Below are 27,854 nucleotides of genomic sequence, written 5' to 3'. Positions count from 1 at the left end.
ATATTCATGAATATCATGCATCGTGAATATTCATTGTGAATATTGAATTCAATATCAAAAATTAAAAAAGTTATGAAAAAATCATATTGTCTATTTACACTTTGTACTACAAGTGAAAGCCATTCTTGCAAGGATTCTGCAGTAAAATCAATATTAAAAAGGGAAAGAATTGATAAAGTATATAGATCTCATACTACTTAGTTTAGTCTCCATTTATTATATAAAATAAGTACAATGTACCATGACTGCTGAACATGTATTCTTCTAACAGAATATTATCAAGTTCACACTTTGAAGCATTCAACAGCCTAAAGTCTGGCCTGACAAATACAATGCACATTGCTGTAAATCTTGTTATCATTTTGATTATGGAAGTCATTCAATGCTACAAAATTTTGATCATTTTGGATTACTCACAAATACTGTATTGCTCACATATTATGATGTGCCTTAATTTTATGAGAGTACGTGTAGTAAGCTTCTCTGTTTATCATAGTTTAGTTGAAAACTGCAATTTGAAGTGAATTTCTTTAAGGTTTTGAATGAAACAATGCAGTGTCATTTTCCTTTTGATATGGTATCAAAGTTTGCAGTGTATGAGCTTTCTTTGAGAGAAGTGGATTCAGTAGTGTTGATGTGAATGTTATCAAGATGAGAGAGGCTTCTTTAATAATTTCAGGACTGTGCTGCGGGTACCTACAGTCGGGATGCTGCTGAATTCTGTGAGTGGTGTCCAGCCGGCTTTGCCTGTCCCACCGACGGTCTCTCAGAGCCCATAGAATGCGGTCAAGGTGAGGATGAATGTCAAGAGTTTTCACAAAATGGAGCTATTTTAATTCGTAATTCTCCCTATGGCATGATATGAGATCCCGCTCGTGCATGCGCCAACAATTCGCTTGCAATATGGTGCCGTACTGAAATGTCCATCGCTGACTAGTTTCCAATTCGTAATCAATCGCATTGCCTTGACATCAATGTTATTTTAAGCTTCTACTGTTTTGTATCATTATGATGATCACACCAGAAAAGGTTGCATTTTGTTTTGGTACATGTATCTATTTCATTTAAAAGAACAGACGAAACAATATAACATAACAAAGAAAAACAAATCAGTGAAGACAAACAACCTAAATATTACAATTTTATACAGTACTACTTGTTAATGCAAAGGAAACTTCCAAATGAAAAAGGAAAATTAAAAGAGAATCTCTAAGAGAGGAAAAAAACTCAACCCAGCCTGGTTATAAATTCTTTTGATGGTGGCCTTTTAAACCTTAACCTTTTTCATTGTTGTGTCTGTGCATGTGTGTGTGTGTGTGTGTTTTTGTTTTTGTTTGTTTGGCATTGTTTGTCCACACTTTGATGCTCTGAAGAAAGATAAGTGTGGTTTATTTCTTTTCAGTTTGTGTCTACATGTTAAGTGAATGAGGAAGGGACAATATCAATGAAGTGTGCAAAGGATGGATGATAATGTTAATATAATCTTTCTATACCATGAATGTTTTTTCACCTCTCCACAGGCCAGTATTCTTACAATGGGAGTGACACCTGTAACCTGTGCCCCATCGGCCACAAGTGTCCCTCCGCATACCAGGACCCCGTGCTGTGCGAGGAGGGGTACTACTCCAATGGCGAGGGCCAAATCGATTGCCAGGAGTGCCCCGCGGGGTATGCCTGCCCGGACCGGAACAGCACCCAGGAGTGCGGGGCGGGCTACATCAGCCGCCTGGGGGATGGCTCTTGCTCCTCCTGTAGCCAGGGATACTACAGGTGAGAACCACTGTTCATTTTTTTAAAAAAGCATCATGTACAGGAATACGTCTGATTGAGGAGAGGTTTCTTCATTGTTTCTTCATTTTTTCCTCTAGAATGAAGGCACAGAATTTGTGATGAAATGATGACAATAACATTGGTGATTGTAATTAACAATGATAAGTTTTTGTTATCTTCATCATTCTTATGCTATTATTGATATGAATATCATTATTATTGTTGTTGTTGTTATTATCATTATTATTATTTATCATAATTATCTAATTTGTATCACTTGCTACTTTTATTATCATTATTATCATCATGGTTGTCATTTTAGATTATTGGACAGTTACTGTATTAGATGGTTGAAGAGTGTTTCAACTTTGACAAAGTATAAATGGCTGGTAAGGTAAGATAGGTTTGTGACCTTGGGCAATAGTCTTTCAAACAGCAGTCTTGATAGAAATGTGAGGTGTTTTTTTTTTTTCTGTGCTGAGCGCACAAAAAACATATTAGCAGGCTCTTGAATTTGTGCTGTGCAATTGTCAACCCATTCAAAATGTGGGGACAAAATTGAGAAGATATCTTTTCGAGTTATAGAATTAGCACTAGCCAAAAGAAGCGTGAAATACGCGAAAATTAATCTACTGCAAAAAATTCCGCGTTTACAGTACTGACCTCTTTCTGGCTGACTGAAGATACATGTAATATTTATCTGTTATTACTTTTGTATGTAGATATCATCAGAAGTATAGCCCGACAAGTATTTGTTTAAGAAATCTTGAATACATACTCGTGTAAGATAATGACATGCATCTTCGTGAGTGTATGTAACACTCAAATGATATTGCTAAACTCATGTGTTTGTACAAAATGTATATTGGACTGTATTGTGAAGCCTACATGTACATGTAGGTATGCTAGAAAGGAGATACCCCATCAATTGCTATGATCCTCAACGAACTAATGCTAATAAAAATTGCCAACCATTGTTATTCACAATCAACTTTTGTCCCAGTGGGAACAAATTAGCTGTGTGCGTGCAGGCGTACTATACCTACCCTGTACCTCGTCATTGTTATTATCCACCAACCCATGCGATTGTATTCGGAATAAAGGAAGTGAAATTCACATTATACCTCTCTTCCACATGAGCGTTGTGTTCCCATGGTTACCATTATGTAGATGTAGTTGGTCGACCTTCTGTCAAATTGCTAATGGTCGGTTCGAAGTTGTAGTCGTTTTTTTTTTTAAAGCATTTGATTGAAACCTCAAACAGGTATGGTCAATAAGTATCGTGGAAAGGGAACTAGAGAACATTATGTGTTGTTTGAAGGGTTGAGAACATTTGTATCCGTATACCTTGTTGTATGTGTTTGGAGGTGAGTCCTTTTTTTAGACTCGTATTACCCATCAATAACAAAGACGTTCTCATCTTCAGTGTTATCAAACAAGGTTGGGATAATCCAAAGTACACATTATTCAGTGTTTTCAGTTTCTAATTTAAACCAGCAATTTGTTGCTAATATTAAAAAAAAAATTAAAAGCAGAACATTGTCTTGGTTAAATACACAGATTCACAAGGTTTTCTGATGACTGATTGCAATCTCTTTGTTCACATATCTACAACAAAAATAACAGCCGGTTTTGCCTCTTAAAAATATTTATTCTTTTGCAATAGTTTTTAACATACAGTAATTTGCCCAATACCCTTTTGAAACTGATTTCTTAGAATTCAATGCTTACTTCTGGAGAGGGGATGGATTAAATTCACAGTTTTATGATGGATGTACAATATTTGCAGTACCAATTGTGTGGAGTTTTCTTGATACTAAGAACATTTTTTCCTGTCTGTACTTGATTCATTTTGTGTTGTCACACTTTTATTTTTTATTTGACTATGTGCCAACTACTGCTGTACGTACATGCAGTCCAGACATTGGTAAATATTTGATCGAAATCCCTGACAATACTGGTACAGTGTTTGCAGATACAACACTTTTCCCATCATATTGGCTTATTCCATTATTTCAAAAAAGAATTGATCAAGCCACTGAATATTGCATTTTTTTTTCTCGTGGCTGTGCGAAAGCTGAGCAAGCTAACCTCATTAATAGACAATGCAATTAATTTACAGTGACGGATAGCTGTCGCCCAGCCTTAGAGTATTGGATGTGTCGTAGTCTGATTCACCAGGCAGCATCAGATTTTAAGAGATTATGGAAGTTGTCATGGTAACTATAATTATTAAGATTGAGCATTTAAAAAGGCTCATAAATTATCATGTGTCTATAAAGGTGTTTGTATCCATTCTCCATACTGATATGAGTTCAGGTTATGAAGCAGACATTTAATAGTCTCTAAATGGTTTTTAACAGAGTATGGCTCAGAGACTAGCATTATACAAACTGTAGATCACAGTATTTGATGAGTTTATTGCCACTCATTGCTGCAGGATTAGTCTGTTTTGGCAGACTCTATCATTGAATGTGTACAAGGTATATTTGATGATTATGTAGTAGGTGGATATCAAAAGCTCGTCTGGTTAGGTGCAATTTAGCAAATTGAGTGCAGTGATATAACTATGATTGGACTGTCACAACATTTATCAAATGTAGGATATGAAATGTTGAATGCATTAATAGCGAATGAACTGAACTCAACTCAGCAGTGACTGAAAGGCTGCTTTTGGTTTAAAGGGACACAGTCCTCACGAAATTTAAAAAAATATGTTGTTGTTGGTACCTCCAATGAACTACTTTCACCAAAAACAAACTTTAAAATCACCAAATAAGCTCGTACATTTTGGTTGAAAAAGTGTGACTCTGCATGGTGAATATGCTAATGAGCAAGTCTTGGCGGAGAGTCATACGTCGTCGATGCACAACTCTTCCCAGCCGTGTTCTGCTCGTTATCCGTACGCTCCCTAGTTTACCCGGATGCATGAAGACGTCGGTGGCTACTCCGACTCGTATTTGACATTGTTTCTACGTTGTGTGTGTGTGTGTGTGTGTGTGTTTGTGTGTGTGTGTATGTATTGTGTATTATATTCGCACGTGTGGACGGTACAACTAGATGATAGATCTACGGTAGATACGCGTACGCACCCCGTACGCGGTTTGCCCTTCGCACTTTTCCAGTCTCAAGCGCAGCTGCAGCCCTACCTGTCGCCGCTCATGCATGTTCTATATATAGTACGTACAGAGTGTACATATTTGTAGGTAGAAACGATTCTACACAGGCCTGCTAGTACACTACAGGGGCGATCGCATGCATTCAGCGTCGTCTGGTCAGGCTATCTTACATCAGTAGTTTTGCTCGAATCGTGCAGAAAATTTCCCAGGAATATCCTTTGTTCCGTCCCAGACCAACAAAAGTATCGTGAAAGGTGAGCTGTGTGGCTGGGAAATATCGGTACAACGATGCCGAACATAAGAAACTTAGGGCCTACAAAATCTCGAAATCGTGTTGTGACCTACCTGTGCGTGGACAATTTGTGAAGCGATGTTTTTACGTGGACCGGCAGGCTGTGGCCCTCGGTTATAAACCGAGAAAACTCCTGAAACCAGATGCAATCCTGACCATTTGCTCCCCCACATCAGTTATAAAACAGAAATACCTCGAGCATCGACTTCGAAGAAAACCGAGGGAAAAAAGCGTAGAGAGGTAAGGAAAGTGGCTAGCTATGTTTAATTTACCGTGGGCCTGCAGCCGGGGTTGGACTGCAGTACAGTGCCACTGAGCTAGCTAGCTGCTGCCAGTGCCGACTGGACATGCATGCAGGCTTTCAAGTGATCCTACTTTTCCTACTTTTTCCTACTTTTTTACTGCTTGTCCTACTTTTCCTACTTTTTTGCTCAAAATCCTACTTTTTCCTACTTTTTCCTACTTTTTTGGTGAAAAACCCCGCAAAAAAAAATGTGCATGGCTACTTGAATAGTTGATATTCAGAAATGATGAGTAGACTCTAGTTGCAGATTCTTACCGATGGGAAGAGCCTCTATCGTCAACATGAAAGAGGGATAACACAAACCAATCAACCACAAGACTGCTGCCAGCCTCAGCTTTTGCTCCTGTGAAGACCTTTTTGTGAATGATACCACTGATACTGTTGCAGCCTAGGACTTGGAGCAGTGCTTTACCAGCTCTCATCATTGCACAAAATTACCAGGTAAGCTTGCCATATACTTAAAGGTAGAATTTGACATGTGACTTCCAAAGAATACAACTGTGGGAAAAAATGCCACCTACAGCCAGTTTTAATTGATGTAGCGTTCAAGCATATTATGTCTCATGCATGTGCTGGCATGCAAATCCTCAGAAACCAGAAATTTCCTTTGCTAAAATATGATTTACCACGTAAATCGTAAAGGTCATATTAAAAAAAGAAACAACACCTTCAGATTCCCTTTGCCTGAAATCCTTCAATACTATATGTTTTGATAATAATTAACAATGACAAACTTAATTGAAAGTAAGTTTTTCACCACAGGAGCTAGATCTGGTTGATGTGAGGATGAGTAGTGCCCAAGAAAGCATGAATTGATAGGGACCCATTTGCATGAAACTTGCATATTACTGAGGCTAAGTCAAAAGCACTCTGGTGACATCAGTTTGATCTTTTGGTAAGAGTTCAAGAAAAGAAAATGTAAGTTGCCAAATTTGTCAAAAGTCAAAACTCTGAAGACTTACGAGCTTTAACATGAGACATGACTTGTGATATCCATTTGAATCAGGGACAGATGGTAGATTTACGACTACTAGAAATCTTGCTTGATTCACCTGAAGTTAAGTAGTTGAGGAAAGTTACCGTAGTTGCTGAAAAATCAGATGAACAGGGAGAAATGTGTATTTAACAGATCCCACAAATTGTGAACAAGGAATGAGAACAACAGTAATTACTCAGCCATCTTGAAAGATAAAGACTAATAGGAGAGCAGAAGCTTCTTCATGGACAATCTTAAACTTGATGGCTTTTTACATCTTACAAGTATTGTTGAAGAGGTTGAATTGTATCACATGTAAGACATACATTACCTCGAAGAACTTAGAAGAAAGCAGGAAATGGAGGAACTTCATGGAAAACAAACACAAAAACAATATTTCAGCATTGTTTAAAGCGATTGAAGTTGAAACCATGAGACGTTGAAGTCCATTTCCTGAAGACACAGAACTATCAGAAATATAGAGAGAAAAGCCATCTAAAGCATACCTGAAAAAACCTCAAACAATCAGGAAAGCTAATGAATGTTAATTCTACAAATAATAGCAAGTGTGTGAATGTTGAATTTGAATCGCCAAGAACAGTTAAGTTTGGAGGATACAACTTGCAGAAAAATTAATGGAACAAAAAAAACAAAACCAAAAAAAAAAAAAAAACAATGGAGAATATCAAAATTGAAAGGGCACAAATACACTGTATTTAAGGGAGGGGGATGAGAACTGCATGGTAAATATATGAATACAGATCATCTAGTGTGTATTTGCGTAAATGGCCAAAAAAGTTTGTTAATTGGAATTTTCTGAGAAATCAGAGAAGCTACTGTAGCAAGGACTTAAATGATAATGACAGTCACCGTTTATTCCGCAGATCTTGTAAAGAGTAGTTTATAAAATTGACAAGCTGAAATACTGAGCCAGCAAAATATCTGGAGAATAAAAAGCAGAACCTTAGCCTTGTAAAATTTCAAAGGCTGAAGGATATGATATTCTCAAAATTATATGAAGAAATTTGATTTCAAGAATATTGAATGAGCTTAAAAGTGCCTGGAATAATATTGCAAAATGGAGAAACTTCCTGAAAAGATCAAAAAGTTGTATGTATATTCAACAAAAAGGTTCATGATGAGCTGAAATGAAGTTGAATGTAAAGAATTATTAACTATCTGCGGTGAATTTGGCAAGAATTGCAAACAGTAAGAAGTCACTGGAAAGTATAGAATGATAAGTTTCTACCATTCTTTCTAGATTAACAAATGTAAGTTCATTCAAGAATACATGGAATCTAGCATCTACAGAACACCATAGAAATGAAAACTGATTTATTTTTGTTATCTACAGAAAATTATCAAAAATAGTCATTTTTGCTGCCTATAAAGTCAGTAAGACCACAGACAATAAGGAACCAAAAACAGATGTGCATATATGCTCCTTACATTTTGTAAAGTGGAGTCATTTGGTTATATTAGTCTTCTGTTACTCTACATGTGACAATACTACATTTCCCTGATTGATACTGAAATGTAAAGTATTTGTTTGTTTGTTTGTTTTTTTCTCTCTCTCTCCTTGGATGTTTTGTGTTCTGTTGGTTAAAGTGTTTCAAATTGAGCTTGCCTTATGTTTCCATCTATATCACATGATAATACCAAGGTAATCTATATCTCTGGAAATTCAGTGATGGACACTGTGACATAAACTCACAGTATTTGAGTGTGTAGATTTGTAGTGGGCCAGGATTTGCAAAATAAAGATGTTGATGCATTGGTAGGTATAATTTTACTTCGTAAGGCCTCACTGTCATGAGACAACCCATTCCTCATGCATGTCTTGCCAGAAATTATGATAACACATGCTTTCAGAGACTAATACTGACCGCTACATATAAGTTGTTTAAATTCTCCTGTTATTTTAAAATGTTTGAATACAGGTTACGTGCTTACATGTATTTGAAATTGAAGGTCTCTTAGAAAGTTAGTCTATTGCTTATCTTACGGTCATTCAGCTGGAACTTGAAAGCATACTAACCTTGTCTTGAGCATCACTTGAATAGCTTTGTCAAACATCCTTATTTCCAGTCTTCTTCACACTTAAAAATGAAACATATCTTCACAACTTCAAATGAATGGAGATAAAAGTGTCATTTTTGTTTTCGATTGCTTTTGTCAAATATCCTTATTTCCACTCTTTTTTTCACATTTTGAAATGAAACACATATCTTCACAACTTCAAAACATTCAAATGAATGTAGATAAAAGATGTCATCTTTCAATTATGGAAGTGTATAGCGTACCTTTGGCATTAGTGTATAACTTACACATCATGGAATGTTTAAGATATATTTTGTGGGATGATAAGATTATGTGACCGTGCATCACAAAACCAACCGACAATAAGTCGCACATACTGATTTTATGTTAGGACTGAAAATAGGTAATACGGGCCAACCCAGCCAATCTTGAGTGTTTCATATTTTCTAAAAGAGCAAGTCTTCTTCTATATTATACTAAAGTTTGGGATCATAAAACAACTTTTTGGCAGAATAGTGTGATTAGGTGTTTCTCATAGAGTCCTCTTTTCATTTCATTGAAAAAAAAAACCTGTCCATACTCTTAACTTTCAACTCCAATAACTTTAGAAAGGATGATGCTACTACTTTGAAAGTTGGCATTGATCATCTAGAGAATGTGTTAATAAAGCATGCACAGATTAATCTGTTAATCTCTGCATTGTTGTTGCTCCATCGGTTAACATCCTGTTACTTGTTCCATTCATTGCAGAGCTAGCACTGCTTGATAAAGATAAAGTGCTTGAATAGATGCTATACTTCAGAGCCCCTATACTCAGTTCACATTTTCCAGAGTGTGTGCTTTCATTCCAATATTAGGATAGGTTAGGAGAGTCCAGTTGAATTGAGTCATACATCATTTTGAAGCTTAAAGTTTGCTCTTTCAGAATCTGCTGTTAACTAAAAATCCATGTCTAGCGACTTTTGTTGGTGTTGCAATGCAGGGTCACATATATGGTAGGTGTTCTTGTCAATCACAGAATGATGTCTTTTCTATGCAAGTATTGTAGTAAGTGATCAAGATTCATATTGCCTGTACGATTGAACATGCATTTCTGTTTGTTTCCTGACATTGTTCTAAGGAATGTCTGCCTTTGTTGTATTTTTTAGGTTCTCCCAGGAGCAAAAGTGAGGCTGAGGCAGCAGGGTTGTGAGTACAAATTAAGATTTACATGTGACATCAAGGATTCTGGTGAGTCTCGACGAAAACTACTCCAAAAAGTCTGCACATGTCCTGATTTATTCCTACTTTTTTTTCTCAAATGTCCTACTTTTTCCCTCTCATGTCCTACTTTTTCCTACTTTTTTAGAGATTCTCTTCCTACTTTATTCCTACTTTTTTACATTATCCCGCTTGAAAGCCTGTGCATGGCAAAGTGGAGCGAAATCATATCCCTACGACCCCCTGTGTTTACCCTTCCCGGCTCACGTCATATTTTTTTTTTTTCGAGGAAAGGCGATTATCTGACTACTTACAGAAATATTGAGATACAAACAATATTTTCTTTGAAGAATTCGACTCTCTCATGCACAGGTTATCTTCGGTTTGAATGCCAAAATCGACTGGACGGAGTCGATCGAGTGTACTGTGTATTGGTATGGTAAGGATTTGCGCGCGAGAGTGGTTTCTACGCTAAGAAGTATGCAACACGGACGGAAGCTAGAAAACGACCGTGCCTATTTGATGTCAAGTTCATGGTATATTTGGTTTAAAAATACATATAAATTTATGTTTACAATATTAATTTTTCGTAAATTATATATATCTACGCTTGAAATATTTTGTTTGAAATTATAAAACCACAAACTTTCACATTATAAGATGAAATTGCAACTAATCATTTGAACACTTAAATTGGTTTTAGAGGCACGGCTGTCAACTTGGTGAGTAGGGCATGCACTACGTAGCATCTTTTTGCCAGCTCTTTCACGATCGCTTGCAGGAATTATTTTTCAAAAATCGCGTACGGAGACAATTTTTGATGTCCAAGCGTATAAATTGGTGAAAGTTAATATTTTTTACTCTTCTTAATTATCAGTACAGTGAAAATCTCAGGACTGCTTCCCTTTAAGAATCTTTGAGAGAAAAAAGAACAAAAAAAAAAGACTTTCTTCAAAAGGACCAGTTTTTGAATGCGAAGTGCCTGAAGAAACTTTTAAAATACAAAATAAATCTAATGAAAAGTTGTGACATTTTACTAAAGCTTTGATCTCAAAATACTCCAAAACAAATCATTATCCTGGCAAATCACATCAGCCAGACATGATTTTTTTTTTTTTTTTTTGTAGACCCTTTTGATATATTGCTAGCAAATTCCAAATGGTGGAAGATGAATTTTGAACTCTTTTAGAAGACGTTTTACTGTAGAGCAGTTTTGTAAGGAAATGTTTAACTGTTGATACTTGGAAAAGGAAAAATTAGTGAGATGTACAGTGTATTTACAGCAAGTGAAATACATCTGTACTGCAGCAGTTTTATGCAGACAGTACATATATTCCATTTGATGATAGAAAGTAAAAATATTTTCATGTGGCTATAGAACCTACAAGTAGCCTGTTCAGTATTGATGCTGCTGTAGAGTACCTGCAGGATCAGCTCAAATATTATTACCCTGATGTTGCCAGCTGTTGGACCTATACACCTTGGTGAAGAGGGACACTGTTAGTATACGATTATATTTTAAGCCATCTTTTCCTGGGGATGAGTGTAGAGGGCTAGAAAGTCACTTAATGAAAGATGGCCATTTTTTTTTTTTATAGTAATTTCATTAGAGCCATTGTTCAGCAATTCACAGTGACTATGATTTTTTAAACAAACCTATGTATTTTTTTTTCTTCGTAAGTTTTGTTGTGTGAGTACACTTGTACATGTATGTGCTCAAATTATATTCTTGTTTGCTTAAATCTTGTTTTGTCAAAATTGATTTCTCTTTTGGGTGAACTGTCATTCAGTCCACTGTAAAAGTGGATATTTTCACGCGACTAATTTTTCACACTTGGCCCGGTAAGAAGAGTTTCGCGTGTTTTTAATTCCGCGGCATCAAGACATCCGCTACAGGAACATATGGCAAACAAAAATATTTGAGTGCTTTTATTTTCGCGGTAGCTTCTGGTTGCGCGAAATGCGTGAAAATTTTAACACAGCGAAAATTTCCACTTTTACAGTATTACATTGTATCAGATTCAGTGGAGAAACCATGGGGATGTGGGATTTTTGTGTGTACATGTACAGTTTTATGTGAACTGATTTCGCTTCAGAGGATAATTAGGATATGGGACCCATTCTGCATGTTAGGTGTTTGCAGTGACTGGAAGTTATAGCAGTCGTGGTTACCTTAGTAACTGCTTCAATAGCCACAAATGAGAAGTTGGTTCTTGGCTGCTGTTTATGAAGTTGAATGTAATCATTGCAACCTTCCATGAATTTCCAATGATTGGCCCCAGCCTGTAAGTTTAAGTTTGATGGAAAAATCTGCCTGTTTTGCTTCAATATGCCATGATTTGACAGCAAATAATAATCTGTGAAAAACCATAAAAGATATGAAAATGTGATTTATAAGGTTTGAGGAACTTTTTGATGTTGTTTTTGTTCGTTCAAATCGTGGTTAGCCAGTGAATATTTATTCACATACAATTTATTGCAACTAGTATGGTACAATGGAGTTAAATGAGCTTAAAGAGAGTTCATGCAACAATGTTCCAACCTCCCATCTTGCATACAATGTGTAGCTATTTGTCAATGAAAAATCAAAATATAATGTAGTATAGTGTACTTCCTGTGATATGTTTAATGTAGTTGATTTATATGCTCTTCTTTCAAGTTTCTTTACTAAAGCCATGTACTTTTTAGTAGGGTGCAACTTTGCCCAGCCCATTCATCAAATGGTTTGATTTAAGTTTCTTGTGATGCAAGCAAACAGGGTGCTTCATTATTTTCAGTAGCCTAGGCAGCACTCCATTGTGTGGGAATGTGTGCACTGATCAACAGTTTAATGGTAGTTATAGAGAGGCCACACTGGGCTATTGTGTGGTCAGACCGCTGGTGCGTAATCGCAAATTCCCAATTGAAGTCGAGGGCAGTCAAGCATTGTATTGAAGCCACCAGAAAGAGAGAAGGGGGGGGGGGGGGAGACAATGTTTTTAAACACGCTTTTTGCAATAGCTGCGTAGCAGAAGATAATTCACATCATGCAAGTACTGTTATAATTCCATGGATGGAGTTTTTTTTTCTTTGTGGATTGTTCTTTGTGCTTTAATAGTAGTGTACCTTAGAATCTAATGTTTATGAGCTGGACAAATTTTCATGCAATCTACACGAAGTTTGTTTGTCATAAAAATGTTTTTGTTTTTTGATTGATTCTCCCATTCTTTTCTGAGCTGTAATAGACTGGATAAAAGTCAAAACTGTGATAGATACAACTTCTAATAGGGGGAAATAATGTTGATCATGATCAAGACCCATTTTATTTGCAAGCAACAATCAGTACTGATGTACTGTACATTGTCAAGGTACTTCGATGTCAAGTTATGCACTTCGATATCCTTGCATGTCTGTACTTTGTGAATATTATTCCTGTTGTAGCTGTTTAGTGTTTTCACTACAGGAGGAAATGTTGGTTTGCTGAACTCTGTGCCATTATGATGTACCATTATTACATGTAGTTCAACAAGTATTATGTAGGCATGTGGTTATTTTGTACACTGCGAGACTTGCAGGGCTTGGCAGTATACAATTGTAGGTGGCCCAGTGGTCCAGGGCCACTGAAATTGATGTCGGGCAACCAAAAGTTGATGTTAGGCCATCAAATTTTCAAAAAGGCTATTACGGTGTAGCTTTTGGTGAACCAATCGGGCATCTAAAAAAAAAAAATCATATTTTATTTCGTTTTGGGCAACTACTTTTCTTTTTTGGTCTGCTGACAAAATTTCATACTTGAAGATCTTGTGTCCTGATAGTGCCCACAGAGAAAAAAAAAATTAGTGTTGAGCCTGGGGCTTGTAAAATGAAACATGAAACATGTCATTTTTTGTATTCATATTTCACATGCATGCTCCCAACTTTCATGTAGTTAGATTTGCCCTATTTTCCTGTAAGTATGATAATTGCAACATGTGCTAATAACTTGGGGCCATCATGATCATCTTTTGAAGTTTGAAAAAAAAATGTAAAAGTGAATTGAGTTTACTAAATTTCGACAGCATAGTATTGATGAATTCCAACTTATGAAATACATGTAAATATGATTAATCGTCCTCGTTAATGGTCATTGATTTAAATGCTTTTGTGCTATCATGGCATTTTTATTTTACTGATATTGTCTACAGTTAACTTTGAAATAATATGATATTGTACGTGTACATTTTTACAATGAGGTTTTATGCATAGAATAAGAGACGTACATACGTGTAATATGTCCCAGGTCTGCGAAATATGTGAATTCTAACAACTTTTATTGAATGGTCATTAGTTGTTATTGAGGTTTGTGTTTTATATGCAGATAAGTGCGTAATTTCTTGTCTTTATTTGTGGATTTATTTATCTATTTTTTTTTTCCAGTGGTGCTGCTGCTTCAGCCTGTATCCCTTGTCCAGAGGGTCACTCCTGCACTGACCCCTCCCAGACACCTGTTGCCTGCTCTAAGGGTTACATCGCCCCCCTTGGTTCGGACAACTGCACCCGTTGCGGCTACAATGAGATCACCAACGGTGCCCAGACGGACTGTGTCCCCTGCCCGGCGGGCAAGGCGTGCACAGACCCCACCCAAGACCCTACAGACTGTGTCAGCGGGGAGTATGCCCTCCTAGGGGGTGGGGTGTGTCTGAGCTGCCCCGCTGGTAGTAGGTGCCCTACCACCAGTACCATTGAGGACTGCCCCCCAGGTATTACCCCTACATGTACTTGATTTTTTGTAGCACTCTTAGATTTATACTCATTTGCAGAGAATGAAAATTTCTTTTCTCAAGGTGTAATATGTTCCATGAATAACAGGAACATGATTTCATATGTACCTGGAATAAATATGGGGAGACTTTAGTGTGGCAGTAGTTCAATTAGATGGCCCTAATTGGTGGCCCTGGGCCACTAAAAATTGATGTCAGGTCACCAAATTAGAAAAAAAAAGTGTCTTTTGGTGGATTGTGGGGCAACTAAGATTCAAGATGGATTGTCATATTTGCTATTATTTCAGGCCACTACATTATCTCTTCTTGTCGGTCGACCAAAATGTCACATTAAGAAATTTCATTGTCCCTAAACTGGCCTCCACAAAAAAAAGAGGAAATGTCGCGTCCTGATTACAAGACATGCTTTTCTGACTTTGAGGGCAAGTTTAAATGTGAAACTTTCACAAGAGCTCACTGATAGAACTTCACAAAAATGAAGATGAATAAAATCCCTTTAAAGAAAGTCTTTTAGAGTGATTGCATTTCATTTGTTGCATTGATTTTAAGGTGTTAATGAACCCCATAGAGAAATTGGAGACTACAAATCAGTGTGACGGTCAAGAGCAAATGATGAATCAATATCTGACTCTCTATGGAGCCATTGTGGCTCAATGGTTAAGGCTGCAGACTCTCAATCACAAGGTCCCTGGTTCAAGTCCTGCGGCAGCTGCAGGCCTTTTATCCTAGTTGCCTAATCCTTTTTTAAGGACTTTTACTGAAAGACATTGAGCCTTTCTGGTAATTTGTTCTTTTTAGTCATTTATGACCACTGGGTCATGTAAAGTGTAGATTCCAAACACAAAACAACTTATAGAACTTGCTACCATAAGTCTTCATATTTATTTCTAATTTTGATTGTGAGCTCATGTGATCATTGATGTTTTGTTTATAAAATCAAATAAAATGAAATCAAACTCTGTGGATACACACCCTCCCTCATCTTAGACAGTCATGGTGATAGTTTGTCTGTCTGTTCTTTTGTTCCATCATCCTAGGAACCTACTCGACTGGGAGCACCACCGACTGCACCCAGTGCCCAGCAGGTCACAGCTGTACCAACTCATCAGCCTCACAGTGTGAGCCCGGCCAGTATAGCCCCATAGGAGGTGGGTATAGTTGAAGACAACATTAACCTGTTTGCAACCTATGAGGACTCTGAAACTTTTATAGACATTTCACAGGCCCCACCAAGCTGCCATTTTAGCTCTTGGCTAAGGCAAAAACACTTGTCATACACACACACTCAAATGTACAGAGACAGTGGACTTTCCGTCAATATACAATGTAGCTTGCCAGTTGTGAAATAGACCCTCTGTATATCTCCTCACTATAGGTATCTTCGACAAATCCCACAGTTATTTCTTAACCTGTTGGAGACAGACTGACTGTGCTATAGCATGCATTTCCCATAGACACCTGTCCGAGTGTACTCAGGACTAGTCTTCAATGGGTTAATGGGAAACTCATTAATAATTACAGAGGCACCTGCTGCTTGTTGCCATGGTATCGCTGGCATTCATCTTAGCTCAGTGGTTAACCCTTTTCATGTCCAGTGACTTGGCTGTGACTTGCCAGGGTTTTCCATTGGCATATCAGATGATTCCTTCAAATTAAAGAATTCTCGCTTTGAGGTTTTATTGGAACTGACTGGCAAATTGCCCTTCATTGCCGTAGATACAGAGTAAGCTGCACCCAATATTCAGCACTTTGTAATGATGCATACATTTTTGACTTCCTTTGGTTCTAAAGACTGCCCAGGGAAAATAGACAAAAGTGGCCATAATAGAAAAGTGGTCTTAAAGGGACTGAACAGTACTGGTTGAGGTGAAGATTCAGGTTTGTAACATTTTTTGTTTTTGTGAGATAATGAGAAATCTCTTATGAAATATGAAAGAGCAGGTAATTTCAAGAAGGATTTATCTTTTATTTGATGAGAATTGGGCTTGAAATGGCTGAGATGTCCAAAAAAGCGATCCTAATAAAATTGACAGGCCACGACTTCTATTAGGATCTCTTTGTTTTACCTTTGTTTTAGATATCTCAGTCATTTCAAAACCAATTTTCATCAAATAAACATTTGATTCTCTTTAGAATTGTATGCTCTTTAACATTTCATAGAGTGGTTTCTGTACAGTCCCTTTAAAGTGACATAATCCAAACTGATTCTACTTTAATAGAAAGCTGCAATTGGCATCCAAATTTGAGGTCTCTGTGGACAGGTGGTCGTTACACTCAGAATGTTCTGATAATCAGAGATGACATCATGTGTTTGCCCTCTTCCACACACATCAAGTAAACCTATGGTTTTTGCAACTTGAATTCTTTCAGATGTGAACTGCTACTCCTGCTCCGCGGGCTACTACTGCACCCCACTGGCGGGTTCACAGACGGCTTGCCGCGAGGGCTACTACTCCGAAGCTAATGCCACCAGCTGCCTGGAGTGTCCTCCGGGCTACCAGTGCACCTCCACCGTTGCCCAGGAGTGTACGTCGGGCTACTACTCCCTCGGGCAGGCTAGCTCCTGCTCCCCTTGCCCTGCAGGTACAGTTTGTCTTCAGATTTTTGACTCACACCCACCTTACTTTTAGACTCTTGCCCTCTGATTGGCCAATTACAAGAGGCAGGAAAATTTTGAGTGATGTGAAAGACAAAGAGGTGTCATGGACCGTGAAGTGCTTGAAATTGGTTGTTCACAATACAAATATTTTAAAGCTTGATTACAAGTGTGAACAAGACATCCCCCTTCACACATGCACACAATTGATCCGTGTGTGTTAGTCACTGTGCACAGCATAAGAGTAACTATGATTAGTGATCACTTGCTCGTAGTTAGTATTGTTTCAAGTATAAAACAAATATTGACTGCTTTATCATTCAGGATCATGGTTCAGATCCTGGAGCCGTGTTGATTCTAACCGATATGCTATGACCCTAAGCTCCGCCAAAAGTCAGAGCTTGTCTATTAGAGAACCAACTTTAAGTGAAGGATTTGCATTACGTCCCTCATTACAGTCAAAATAAATATGTTAAATGCCTTTGTTTGCTTTAAGGTTATATGCAAGAACACTAGGGTTGGTATGTGTTTTGGGCTTATCAATTTCATAGAAAATGTCTAGCTTTATTAACCTGCAGAAAGAACTGCTTCCATTTAGACATACAGAATGGATGAGGAAATACTGTACTATGATCATGTGTTACAATTTTTTATTGCCTGCTTGTTTGTGTTTTCATATGTGTTTTTTTATAATCTCTTCATGATTATGGTAGTTTTTGTAAGCCCTTATGTTATCGATTCTTGGCAATTAAGTGGTCATGAGAAGCCCAATGCATGAAGGACTTTAAAGGCACTCAATCGTGGCGAGTGGTTTGTGCGGCACGGAGACGAACGCAACACGCTGCCTCCCCCATTCTGTATCAAATGTAGTGACCCCGAATGAGAATAGCGCTGGCTCAATGGGTCAGTGACCAAACGCTAGGATACAAGAGAGCTCTCTGTGCTAATCTCCTAACCCAAAATGGCTGTCCGAGCGAGCCACGAGAGCTTCCGAATGGACGCACACTCTCAGTGCGCATGCGCATGAAGAGAGGCCAAAAGAGCCACGTGTCTTCTGGCCTCTCTCCTCCAATCATCCAATCAGCTCGTGGGGACAGTGTTTGTGCATGATGCGTACACACACACGCACACAGACACACATGTCTCAGTGGCAGCATTGTCCCACACGTTTATGGGTATAGCACCGAGTCTGGCATTGCGCAACTGCATGCACAAACTTCGGTCGTTCGGAGTTTACGTACCATTAGGGATGACGATCAGCTGCCTTTAAATTTTCTTTCACTGCTTCATGGCACTATGTTTAATAAATTTCTGAGTTCAAAGACATGTGCAAAAATCTTGGAATTAATCACAATTAATCATGTTTTGTGTGACTTGAGAATAGAAACATATAATGTTACTGTGGATGCAGTTTGTATCTTGCATGTTCTCATTAGAGTGTGTTTCTGCGTCAACAATATGCTATTTTCATAATGTTGTGAATGCTATTTGTTAAGGCATTCGTCGTTGTATATGGGTGAGAATTTTGAACGATGTACAATTGCCAATTTTCGTACCTTATGACATTCTTTCCCTTAGAACACGCCAGGATGATCTAAGAAACCAGATTTTTTCATGTCATCTCAAAGATTGGTAAATTTCCTTTCAGGAAATATATGGTTTGGTTGACTTTTGCCTGATATTTTTCATTTCACAAGGACTTAAAGCGTAAAAATACGGTAAAAACGCTATTTTCACAATAATTTTTGTTTTTCAAACTAATGATGTGCATTTTTAATGGTACGTGGCATCTAATATCTGACCATGTTCTGGATCTGACATATCATGGGTATGTACCACAAAATTATAAGAACTTTATGAGCACGTATAAAATTACAGAGAACAATTAAAATATCAAAGTCCTAAACAGACGAACGTCCGTCATGCTTTTATTTCTATCGCTGCTGCAAATTCTACTTTGTCGTCCCAACTGTAACGTATACGAAAATTTGGTGTTCCACCTAATGAACATATCCTGCAAAAATTGTACGTCTGCTGGCTGTACATGGGACGTAATATTCTTTTATGCAAAATTATACTCAGTCTTCGTCACGGACGTGCTTCCGCTATTTTCTAATAAAGATCGTAGCCCATGAAACGTTATTGGCGATATTGTTCTGAGTCGTAATCAACTAAGATCTAGCAACACGATAATATGTTTGTTTTGAGTTTCTGTCCATCCTTTGTCAAATAGGAACCGAAATTATATTTTTTGACGAACCTCCAAGAAAAAAAGAACGTCCGTGTTGATTAAAACGTTTTCGAGTGGGACACCATCTTGCTTTGATGGCGAAGGTGCATTTTACCTTTGGCTCTCTAGCCGAGGAGCTGCATGCCATTTTTGGAGCGGGCTCAGGTTCGTCCGCAGTTTTTGGACCATGAAATTCATCAAAAACCAAGCAAATAATTAATATTTTCTCTGAAAATTCACCTCCTGATCCCCCTCTGAGCAATACATATGTTGTAAGGATGTCAAATTTCTTATAATTTGCATTGATAATACCTTTTCAATTTTTTGAAAGAGTTAGGAAGGCTAGGTACTCTCTGCCGATTAGTTATCCGTCCTGGAACATGACCCTAGTAGCAGAACGAACGTCCGTGATAATTCCAGAGAACGTCCGTGACGTATGCAACCCCTCCGATAGGGATAACTTGTCCCGAAAGTGTCCTGTATTCTTTAAAACTTTTGGCTCGAATAGCGACAAATAAAGTTTTACAAAGTAAACAGCGAGTTTAGAGCAGTAGTTTCAGAATTTTTAAGGCGTTATGTCATCATGATGAACAAACAATTGAAAATTTACTCACAATTTTACGCTTGTTTTCCCTCTAATTATACAAAAAACAGCTAAACACTTAAAACAAAGTTATAGGAAAATGGAATTTTGCGTAACCTGTAATTTCTGTGCGTTTAAATTTCTTTCTAATGAGGTTCTGGAGACAATTTGTACTGTTACAGGTTCTGAAAGTTTCGCTCACGGACGTTCTGTCCGAGAAAGGAAATTTCTAACAATTACAAATATATCACTGCACATAAGATTAATGTTAGTTGAAAATATTACCAAATCACGGAGCCGCTCATACCCGAAAGTGAATGGCGTTCAGCACTCAATTTACCTGAACTAACAAACGGAAAACGTTTTTTTCACGGATGTTCGTTGGTTGAATAAGTCAATGGATTAGATAGGAGAAAGAAGATCAGTGCCACTTTTTAGTGAGAGGTGCTCTAAGTGTTTATCTTTTGAGTATGGTAGCTGCCGTCTCAAACAGAACACATCCAGTTTTGGTCTCCATAACGGACGTTCGCTGTAATTTTCATGATATTAAATGCCTTAATTCATTCTTATTTTTCCCTTCATGACGATTTTTCTCTCATTCCCTCAATAGCCTGTACATGCTGCGACCAAACAGAAAACAAAAACAAAACAAAACACACCAAAACAAATACGAAATGTGCTATGCAATCACATTCAGGATAATGACGGAAGAAGTCTGTAATGAGCATGTGTTGAATAAGAAACGGAAAAGTTTCAAAAGGACGTGGAAGCAGTTGAATGAAAATGACTGAGAAACAGAGAAGGGATCGAGCTCCAACACACAGAGAAAAGAATTGCCAGTGCACTCCCGTTATACCAAATTCCTCTGGAGAAGTTGTTGTTTATTTGTTTATGTGTTTTATTCATCGAAATTCCGTCACAAGCGAACAAAAATCATGCAGTATACAATTATTGTCTGATGAAAACACAAATCCTCCGCTTATCATCACATGGTGCTGTTTTATACTCATCAGTGAAAAGCAATATTCATTTGTAATTTTTTCCAAGATTTTTTTTTTTCATTTTACATTTAAGAGGCAGAGAGATCGTCAATTTGTTTGTGCTTTTGTGCTTACTTTGAAAACACATGTAAAAAAAAAGTAATGATTAAGAATAGGTTTAAGGTTGCACTTTGATACGTTCGCTCTTCCAAAGATTCCAAAGGTTTGTTATTCCAAAATGAAAAAAAAAAATGTAGTTAATTCAGGAGGTTTGTTATTAGAAATGTTCTTCGAAAAATAGATATTAAGGATCATTATTTTTAGGTCCGTTCTTCTAAAAGTGGAATGGGCCTGATAATCGTTTAGGTGAAAACGGTTATTATGAGGTTTTGAAATTGGACGATTTTAGTTGTTAACTTGTTTCTACACATTTGGATAAGTGAACATAATTTTTCATGTTCCAATTAATAAGCCTTTCGATTAACCTTCGGAGATTCCTATCATTTATCGAATAAAAAAAGCTTCATAATTATACGAACTCTATCAATTTTCGTATTGACAAACTGTATGACTAACGAGCCTCTGAAATGACGCGCTACAAAAGGTTTGTTATAACAAACCATATTGTATAATGTCGAAGTCACAAACATCCATCCAAGTTATATGGACTTATTGTGTCTTGTTATGACGAAACTTCGCAGTATCGAACCTATTATCATTTCTGACTAATATAATAACACAAATTCTCCTCAGTAACAGTGTGTAACACAAGGAGCAAACACAGAGGGATTTCTTCCTAACGAGTTCGTTTGCCCTCCCCAGCTAAACTTCGTATTTCTATAACTTAGCACATTTCTGTTGTTTTTCTATATTAATTCTTTGTCATAATTTTAGCTGTGACCATGTTCGTTATATAAAAAGCAAATTTTGCATTGTAGACTTTATATAACAAGTTTAGGACCTGAATATTTACTTCATGATAACGAAATTTTGATAAATATAATCGTTCTCAAGGATGGACTACGTCACTGAGATTACACGTACGTTTGTACGTTCATTTACGAGAGATGGAAAAATTGTTTTCTTTGATTCCTCAGTATGAGAAAATAAACAAGCTTATATAATTGAGAATTGGTAATATCTATTCAGGATTTTGCAGAGGAGTTTGTTCTCGACATGAAATTGCTGTTTGTTGTGAGTAGAATGCGTTTCCAACTCAAGAGAGCTGCATTGTTCAATATCTTGTTTGTTCCGAACGTCCGTGAGCTACATGCGAACCTCCGTGATGAAAACTATGCTATGTTTGTTGGGTTATAGAGACTGCCCAGATGAGATACATCTTAAAAAGGTATATTATTATTTGGGAGTGAGGACTAAAGTACGGGATAGTGAAATAAGAGGTGAAAATATTGAGTTTCTGTAAAATGCGCGTAAAGTTAAGAAAGTGTTTAGCGGAAGAGCAATATTTCCACAGAAATGACGAATTTAGTTAAATCATCAATTGTCTACCATTACGTACAGGTTAAGAGTACAAGCTTGATATTCTGCAATCACGTACTCATGTCCCGTAAGATATTTCGTTAGGATTTTGAACTGAATCAGATCTTTGGAAACTATGTTAAATGGTATTGAAATGTATGTGCAGTACTATTCCTCACGGACGTTCGCTGCTCTGGACATGGTAAACTTCAGCGGTGAATAAAAACTTGTTCCTCTGGGAAAATCCTAGTATAATTGGGTTCATATTAAAGCTTGACTTATACTCTTTCAGGTAAGATGAATGATTTGGAGAATTTCCTACTTTTTAAATTTTGCCTTGTTTTGGCTCAATTGTACATCGTTCAAAATTCTGACCCATATACTTGTTTGCATTTTTCATGTATTTGTGTTATGTTGGTGGATTGATTCATGAGTTTAACTTGATGAAGCTATGCTTTCAATCATTTCCTCTGTAAAACAAAAATTCTTTGCAGGTTTTCAGTGTAACGTCACAAATGCAGCCCCAGTAGCTTGTAACAGTGGCTGGTACGCCGACGCTCCTCTGAGCACCTACTGCCGACAATGTGATGCAGGGTACTCGTGTGCTGATGCGACCCAAGCGCCTCAACCCTGTGATAATGGTGAGAAATGAAATGATGTTCCTCATCCTGTTTTGATATTTCCGACCTTACTCCCTGTAAAACGTATGACATTAGAGGTGGACCAGAGAGGGGGACATATTCAGAACATGCTCATCACACCTTAGTTTGACAAATTAAGGCATACTGACACCATAATCCAGGGTGCTGGCCTGAAATGGAAGGTTTAGGGTTCAAATCCTGGCTGGGTTTGTACTTTCAAAAAGGCCCATCTTGACACAGGTGTATGAGTAGGAACCAGACAATGAAGACTGAGGTAATGATGGTTAGTGACAGGGTCCAGCTGGGAGTATTGTGGAATTTTAATTAACGCTTTCTCTTCCAGGGACTTTGGACACTGTTTAATTAAGGCTATAGGATTTCCTCTGCCAATCGGCACTCTGAGCACATATAGCTTAAAGAGGGCACCCAAGGTAACAAACGCCGTACCAGTGTTTAACCCAGAAAGATCCTTGTTCTTTCTTTACCATATCCAGGCCAGTACAGCCAGGCGGGGTCAACGACCTGCACAGACTGTCCTCCGGGTTATGCCTGCCCGGATAAGACATCGGCTGGTAAGGAGGAGTGCGCCCCCGGGTGGTACGCCACGGGAAAGGCCACCGAGTGCACGCCGTGTACATCTGGAAAGTACTGCACAGACACAACGTAAGTATGCAAGAGACCGATTGGCCCACACACTGGGGTGCTTTTTTTGCTGATTAGGGCAGAAGTGTGGAAACTAATTGTCCATGAATAGAGATTACCTAATCCCCCACTCCCTACTATGTTGCTGAGACATTTCTGTTGGACTGAGGCATATATTTGAATGAGGCATATGTCTGCTAACTTAAAACCAGGAAATTTTTAAGCAATTACTTAATACTTGAGGTGTGAGGTAGTGTCGCTGCCCGGAAAGCAGTAGATGACAGGTTCGAGTCCCATGGTTCCCTTTTTTTTAGACATGTTTGTTAAATTATAGATCAGCGGTTGCTATCTTACAAATTTCGTAAAGGGACACAAATTGAAGAAAATTCACACCTCAGCTTTTGCCCCTCTGCTTAATGATCTCTTGCGTACCTAATGCTTGTAAAAAAGCTTTGATGAGCTAAGTGCCTTGCCATGTAATGGGTTAAATGACACAATATTATGATTTTTATCATTTTTTGTTGGGCAGATCAAACTCGGAGATCGATTGTTTTCCGGGGACCTACTCCTACACCAACGCCACAACCTGTGTCAGCTGCCAGGCCGGGTTCGAGTGCCCCAACACCGACGGTTCCGACATGCGAGCCTGCGAGGCGGGGGAATACAGCACCAGCGGGAGTGTGGCTTGCCTGGTGTGTCCACCTGGCTTTGCCTGCCCCAGCACTGACTTGGACTACCAGGAGCCGTGCGTGGTCGGGACGTACTCCACCGGTCAGCAGGCGGAGTGTTCGGCATGTCCAGCTGGAATGTAAGTCATTGAAGATACATCGCCTGCTTAGGAAAAGGGCCCTGAGGTCTGCAGGCTCAATAAGTAAAAAATCACAAAAAATTATGATCACATTTTATGAAAGAGCTTTCACATCTTTTTCAAATTGTGTCATGAACAAAAATTTGATTTTGGGGTGGAATTTCATGCTAGGGCCCTTCTGCTAGGTAGGCGACGATATGTCATTCACTGAAGAAGAGTTATTCAGTTCAAAATCTTTTCTCGTGTCCAAGCATTTTGTATTCAATCATCTAGCGTCATCTGTGTTCAGAATATAATGAATCTTCGTTCCCCTACTTTTATATAAATTCATGAAATGTGTGTGCATGATACCACAGAGAATTAAATCTCATTTTATGTAAAAGCATCACTTTGTTTATCGTATTCTTGTCATGTATTTAATTGAACTTCAATATTTACTTGAAATTCATACAGAGAGAAATTCCATAATCTTTATTTGCCTTAACTCTTCTTTTTGTTCGCAAAAAGAGATAACATGACAAAGATAAGGAAGATACAAAGCTCAGGAACCTTTTGACCCAATTTATGTTTCTGAATGATCTACTTCGGCGAGATGTATGACCACGGTATTTTGACTCACTCCTACCATGTTGTAGGTATTGCCCTGTACCAGTTGATGCTGTTCAGAGGCCATGTGATGACGGCTCATATTCCCTGGGCAATGCGTCCGTCTGCACTGCCTGCCCCCTCGGCTATGCCTGTCACAGCAAGACTGAAGCACCTACGTAAGTAGCCTGGGTGTCTTATTTGCTATCCTTGTCTCTTTATTGAAGTTTGTTAAACAGTAAAAGAAAATATTGAAAAACAGAACAACACTTTAAGAATAACAATATTATTCCATCAATAAATACAGTCTACATTGCCGAGGACAAGACCTATAAATGAACATGCATGGCATATGAAATTGACAACTTTGACAATTTGACAATGGCAATGTTACTGTGTAACATACCTGCCGTATACTGTTACAAAAACATGGAATCCTTCAAAAAGATATGAATTGGTCTATTTCATATGTCTTATGTTTCATTTTCTGTTACTGATTATTACCACCCCTTTAAAAAACAAATAAAACATAAAGCATGGTATATATTTAGTGTTTTACACATGTGTCATACTTGAATGCTAATTTGACAAGTTGTAAAAGTTGTCAGTGGAAAGGGAAACTCATGACTTCTCAACTGGTTTTCCTAAATAAGTGTGCCATTTATTGCTTGTTTTTCAATATTTTCTGAACGTACAGCTGTACACACCATGAAATGCATTTTGAGTCTTAACTTCTTGCCATGTTTTGCATATAGCATCCACACCCAATACTGTATATTCCAAAACTTTTACATTGGCTGTAAATTGTAAATTTTGCAAACCAGGAGGTGTTGGGCAATTTGACAAGTGGCTACGTTCATGATCAAGACATGAATGTACTAGAGTTTGCCTGTTTATTGTTTTGTATTATGTATGAACCTAAACACACAGCAGTCATATGTTGAGGCATTACTGAGAAATATATGATATACATGAACACAGTGTATCTGTCACTTGTGTTTGTTCTTTTTGGTAGTAAGGGGAATCAAATGAGGTTTGAAAAGGATGTAAAAATTAAGATTGAGTAATTTTCTTTTTATTTTCTGCCTGCAGGTCATCAGAGCTGTGTGCGGCTGGAACGTTTTCCCTCGGGGGCCAGACACAGTGCAGTCAGTGCAACCCAGGCTACTACTGCCCCACCATCTACGGCTCAGAGTTCCCCTGTCCTCAGGGTTACTACAGCGGACTCAATGAGGTTAACTGCACCATCTGTGAGGCTGGCTACCAGTGCTCTGACCCAACATGTGAGTCTTCTCGCAACTGGAATTTGTTATTTTTGTTTAATTTTTATCCCTTTTTCCTGTAAATATGAGGGATAGAATGCCCAAAGTGTGCTCACTTTTTATCTACTTTGTATTTCCTTTTTAATCAGATGATGAGTTCATACATGTATTCAGGCTATTTTGATTTTCGAAGAAAATATGTCATGTCACAACAAAAAAGGTCAGTGTAGAATTACTTGTAAAGTCAGAATCTGTAAAAGTTTTTATCCAAGGTCTATATATTTGTGGGAGCAAGTGAAGCTATTTTATTTTTAATCAGAGACATTACCTTGAGATTTTGTTAAAAAAGGAAGTTCTGCATTATATGAGTTTTTCCAGACAGTAATTACACTGTATGCACTATAACAATTTTTTTTTCCTTACTTGAGGGTAAAAATGACACTTATGTTGCATGACAAGAATTTGGTAAAGGACATTGGTGGAAAGTAACTTATGAGCTCACCATTATAGGCAATAGTCATACAATTGTACACTCAAAATTCTGAAGTGAAAATGATGATGTAAGATGTGTTGTAGACAGGAGTGAGAATCAGATTGTTTGAAGAACAATTTATTTCTATGATTGATTCTCTCACACTGCGCACAGCTCCGGTTGTTTGCCCGCCTGGCATGTGGTCCCCGGAGGGCTCCCTCTACTGCCGGGAGTGTCAGGCAGGCTACACCTGCGACGAGGGCTCCGCCAGTGCCACGCCCGAGGCGGACCTCTGCGAGCCGGGAGGCTGGTGTGACGGCAAGGACCGGTATGAGTGCCCGCTGGGTACCTACAACCCTTACAATGGCTCCAAGACTGAGAAAGAGGCGTGTCTGGCATGCCCACCAGGTGAGGCTACATTGTATGTACTTTAACTTAGCCCATTGAAGACTGGTCCCGAGTGCACTCAGGCAGGTGTCTATGGGAAATGTGTGTTGTAGCAACTTCAGTTCATCCTCAAGGGGTTAATACTTTGGCTTATAGGGGCCTACACATACGACTGCGTATATCTGACTGTAAGTTTGAGAATTTGAAAGGAACTGAATCACTTTTATGAGGAATTATTCGTGGTTTGTTTATGGAAATAATTAGTTTTGACTTCTCATTTGAAAGGGACCCATGGCAATGACTAGTAAATTTCAGGCACTCTGCATATGAGTTCAGTTTGTTGTGAATGCCATGAAATTCAGATTTTAAGGGGGTCCAGAGGTGTCTGGTGTCTCACAACTTTTGAATTAGTATTAACTATCAGAGTCAGTATTTATATTTTTAAAAATATAATTCACACACATTGAGGAAGTTTGACACCACGTTAGTGGGGCAGTTGTTCAGTTTATTCAATGGCTGTCTTAGTAATTATTGAATTGATTTCCTTCTGGCAAGGCTACAATTTAATTTCAAGGAAAAAGGCAAGTAATTTGATTCTTCATTGCTAAATCATTTCATTCCTATTTAAGACAATAATTTGTGTCACTGCTTCTGCCATTTTCTCTCTCTCTTTGTAGTTCATCATTTTTCAAGAAGTTGTAAATAGATCAGACACAAGGAGTCTCAAAAAAGGAATGAAATTGAGTTTC

The 27,854-nt window shown here is 38.0% G+C and overlaps 2 protein-coding genes across 2 annotated transcripts in view; both read left to right on the top strand.

Moving 5' to 3' along the window:
• Positions 1 to 1,670: 1,670 nt before the first annotated feature.
• Positions 1,671 to 26,389, top strand: LOC139743199 (uncharacterized). The gene is made up of 9 exons (XM_071653698.1): positions 1,671 to 1,770; positions 14,132 to 14,419; positions 15,478 to 15,588; positions 16,811 to 17,023; positions 22,803 to 22,949; positions 23,444 to 23,612; positions 24,121 to 24,399; positions 25,035 to 25,163; positions 26,077 to 26,389. Exons 1-9 carry the CDS (start codon positions 1,671 to 1,673, stop codon positions 26,327 to 26,329), a joined length of 1,689 nt encoding a protein of 562 aa, XP_071509799.1. The 3' UTR covers positions 26,330 to 26,389.
• A 526-nt stretch (positions 26,390 to 26,915) lies between these two features.
• LOC139743198 (uncharacterized) overlaps positions 26,916 to 27,854 on the top strand; it is a 151,072-nt gene continuing 150,133 nt past the window's right edge. Inside the window, exon 1 of the mRNA XM_071653697.1 lies at positions 26,916 to 27,126. Coding sequence (XP_071509798.1) covers positions 26,916 to 27,126 — 211 coding nt within the window. The remainder of the gene's footprint in view (positions 27,127 to 27,854) is intronic.

This window comes from Diadema antillarum, unplaced genomic scaffold (assembly GCF_040938485.1).
Source record: "Diadema antillarum isolate AM-2024a unplaced genomic scaffold, OU_Dant_1.0 seq00001057_RagTag, whole genome shotgun sequence".
In the NCBI taxonomy this organism is placed as follows: Eukaryota; Metazoa; Echinodermata; class Echinoidea; order Diadematoida; family Diadematidae; genus Diadema; species Diadema antillarum.
This window is presented reverse-complemented; position numbering and strand designations above follow the sequence as displayed.

Excerpts from the sequence above, each read along its gene's own strand:
- LOC139743199 (XM_071653698.1), top strand. The coding sequence starts at position 1,671 with ATGCCTGCCCGGACCGGAACAGCACCCAGGAGTGCGGGGCGGGCTACA. Across the intron at positions 14,420-15,477 it reads CATTGAGGACTGCCCCCCAG|GAACCTACTCGACTGGGAGC; the intron begins GTATTACCCCTA and ends CCATCATCCTAG. Across the intron at positions 25,164-26,076 it reads AGCAAGACTGAAGCACCTAC|GTCATCAGAGCTGTGTGCGG; the intron begins GTAAGTAGCCTG and ends TTCTGCCTGCAG.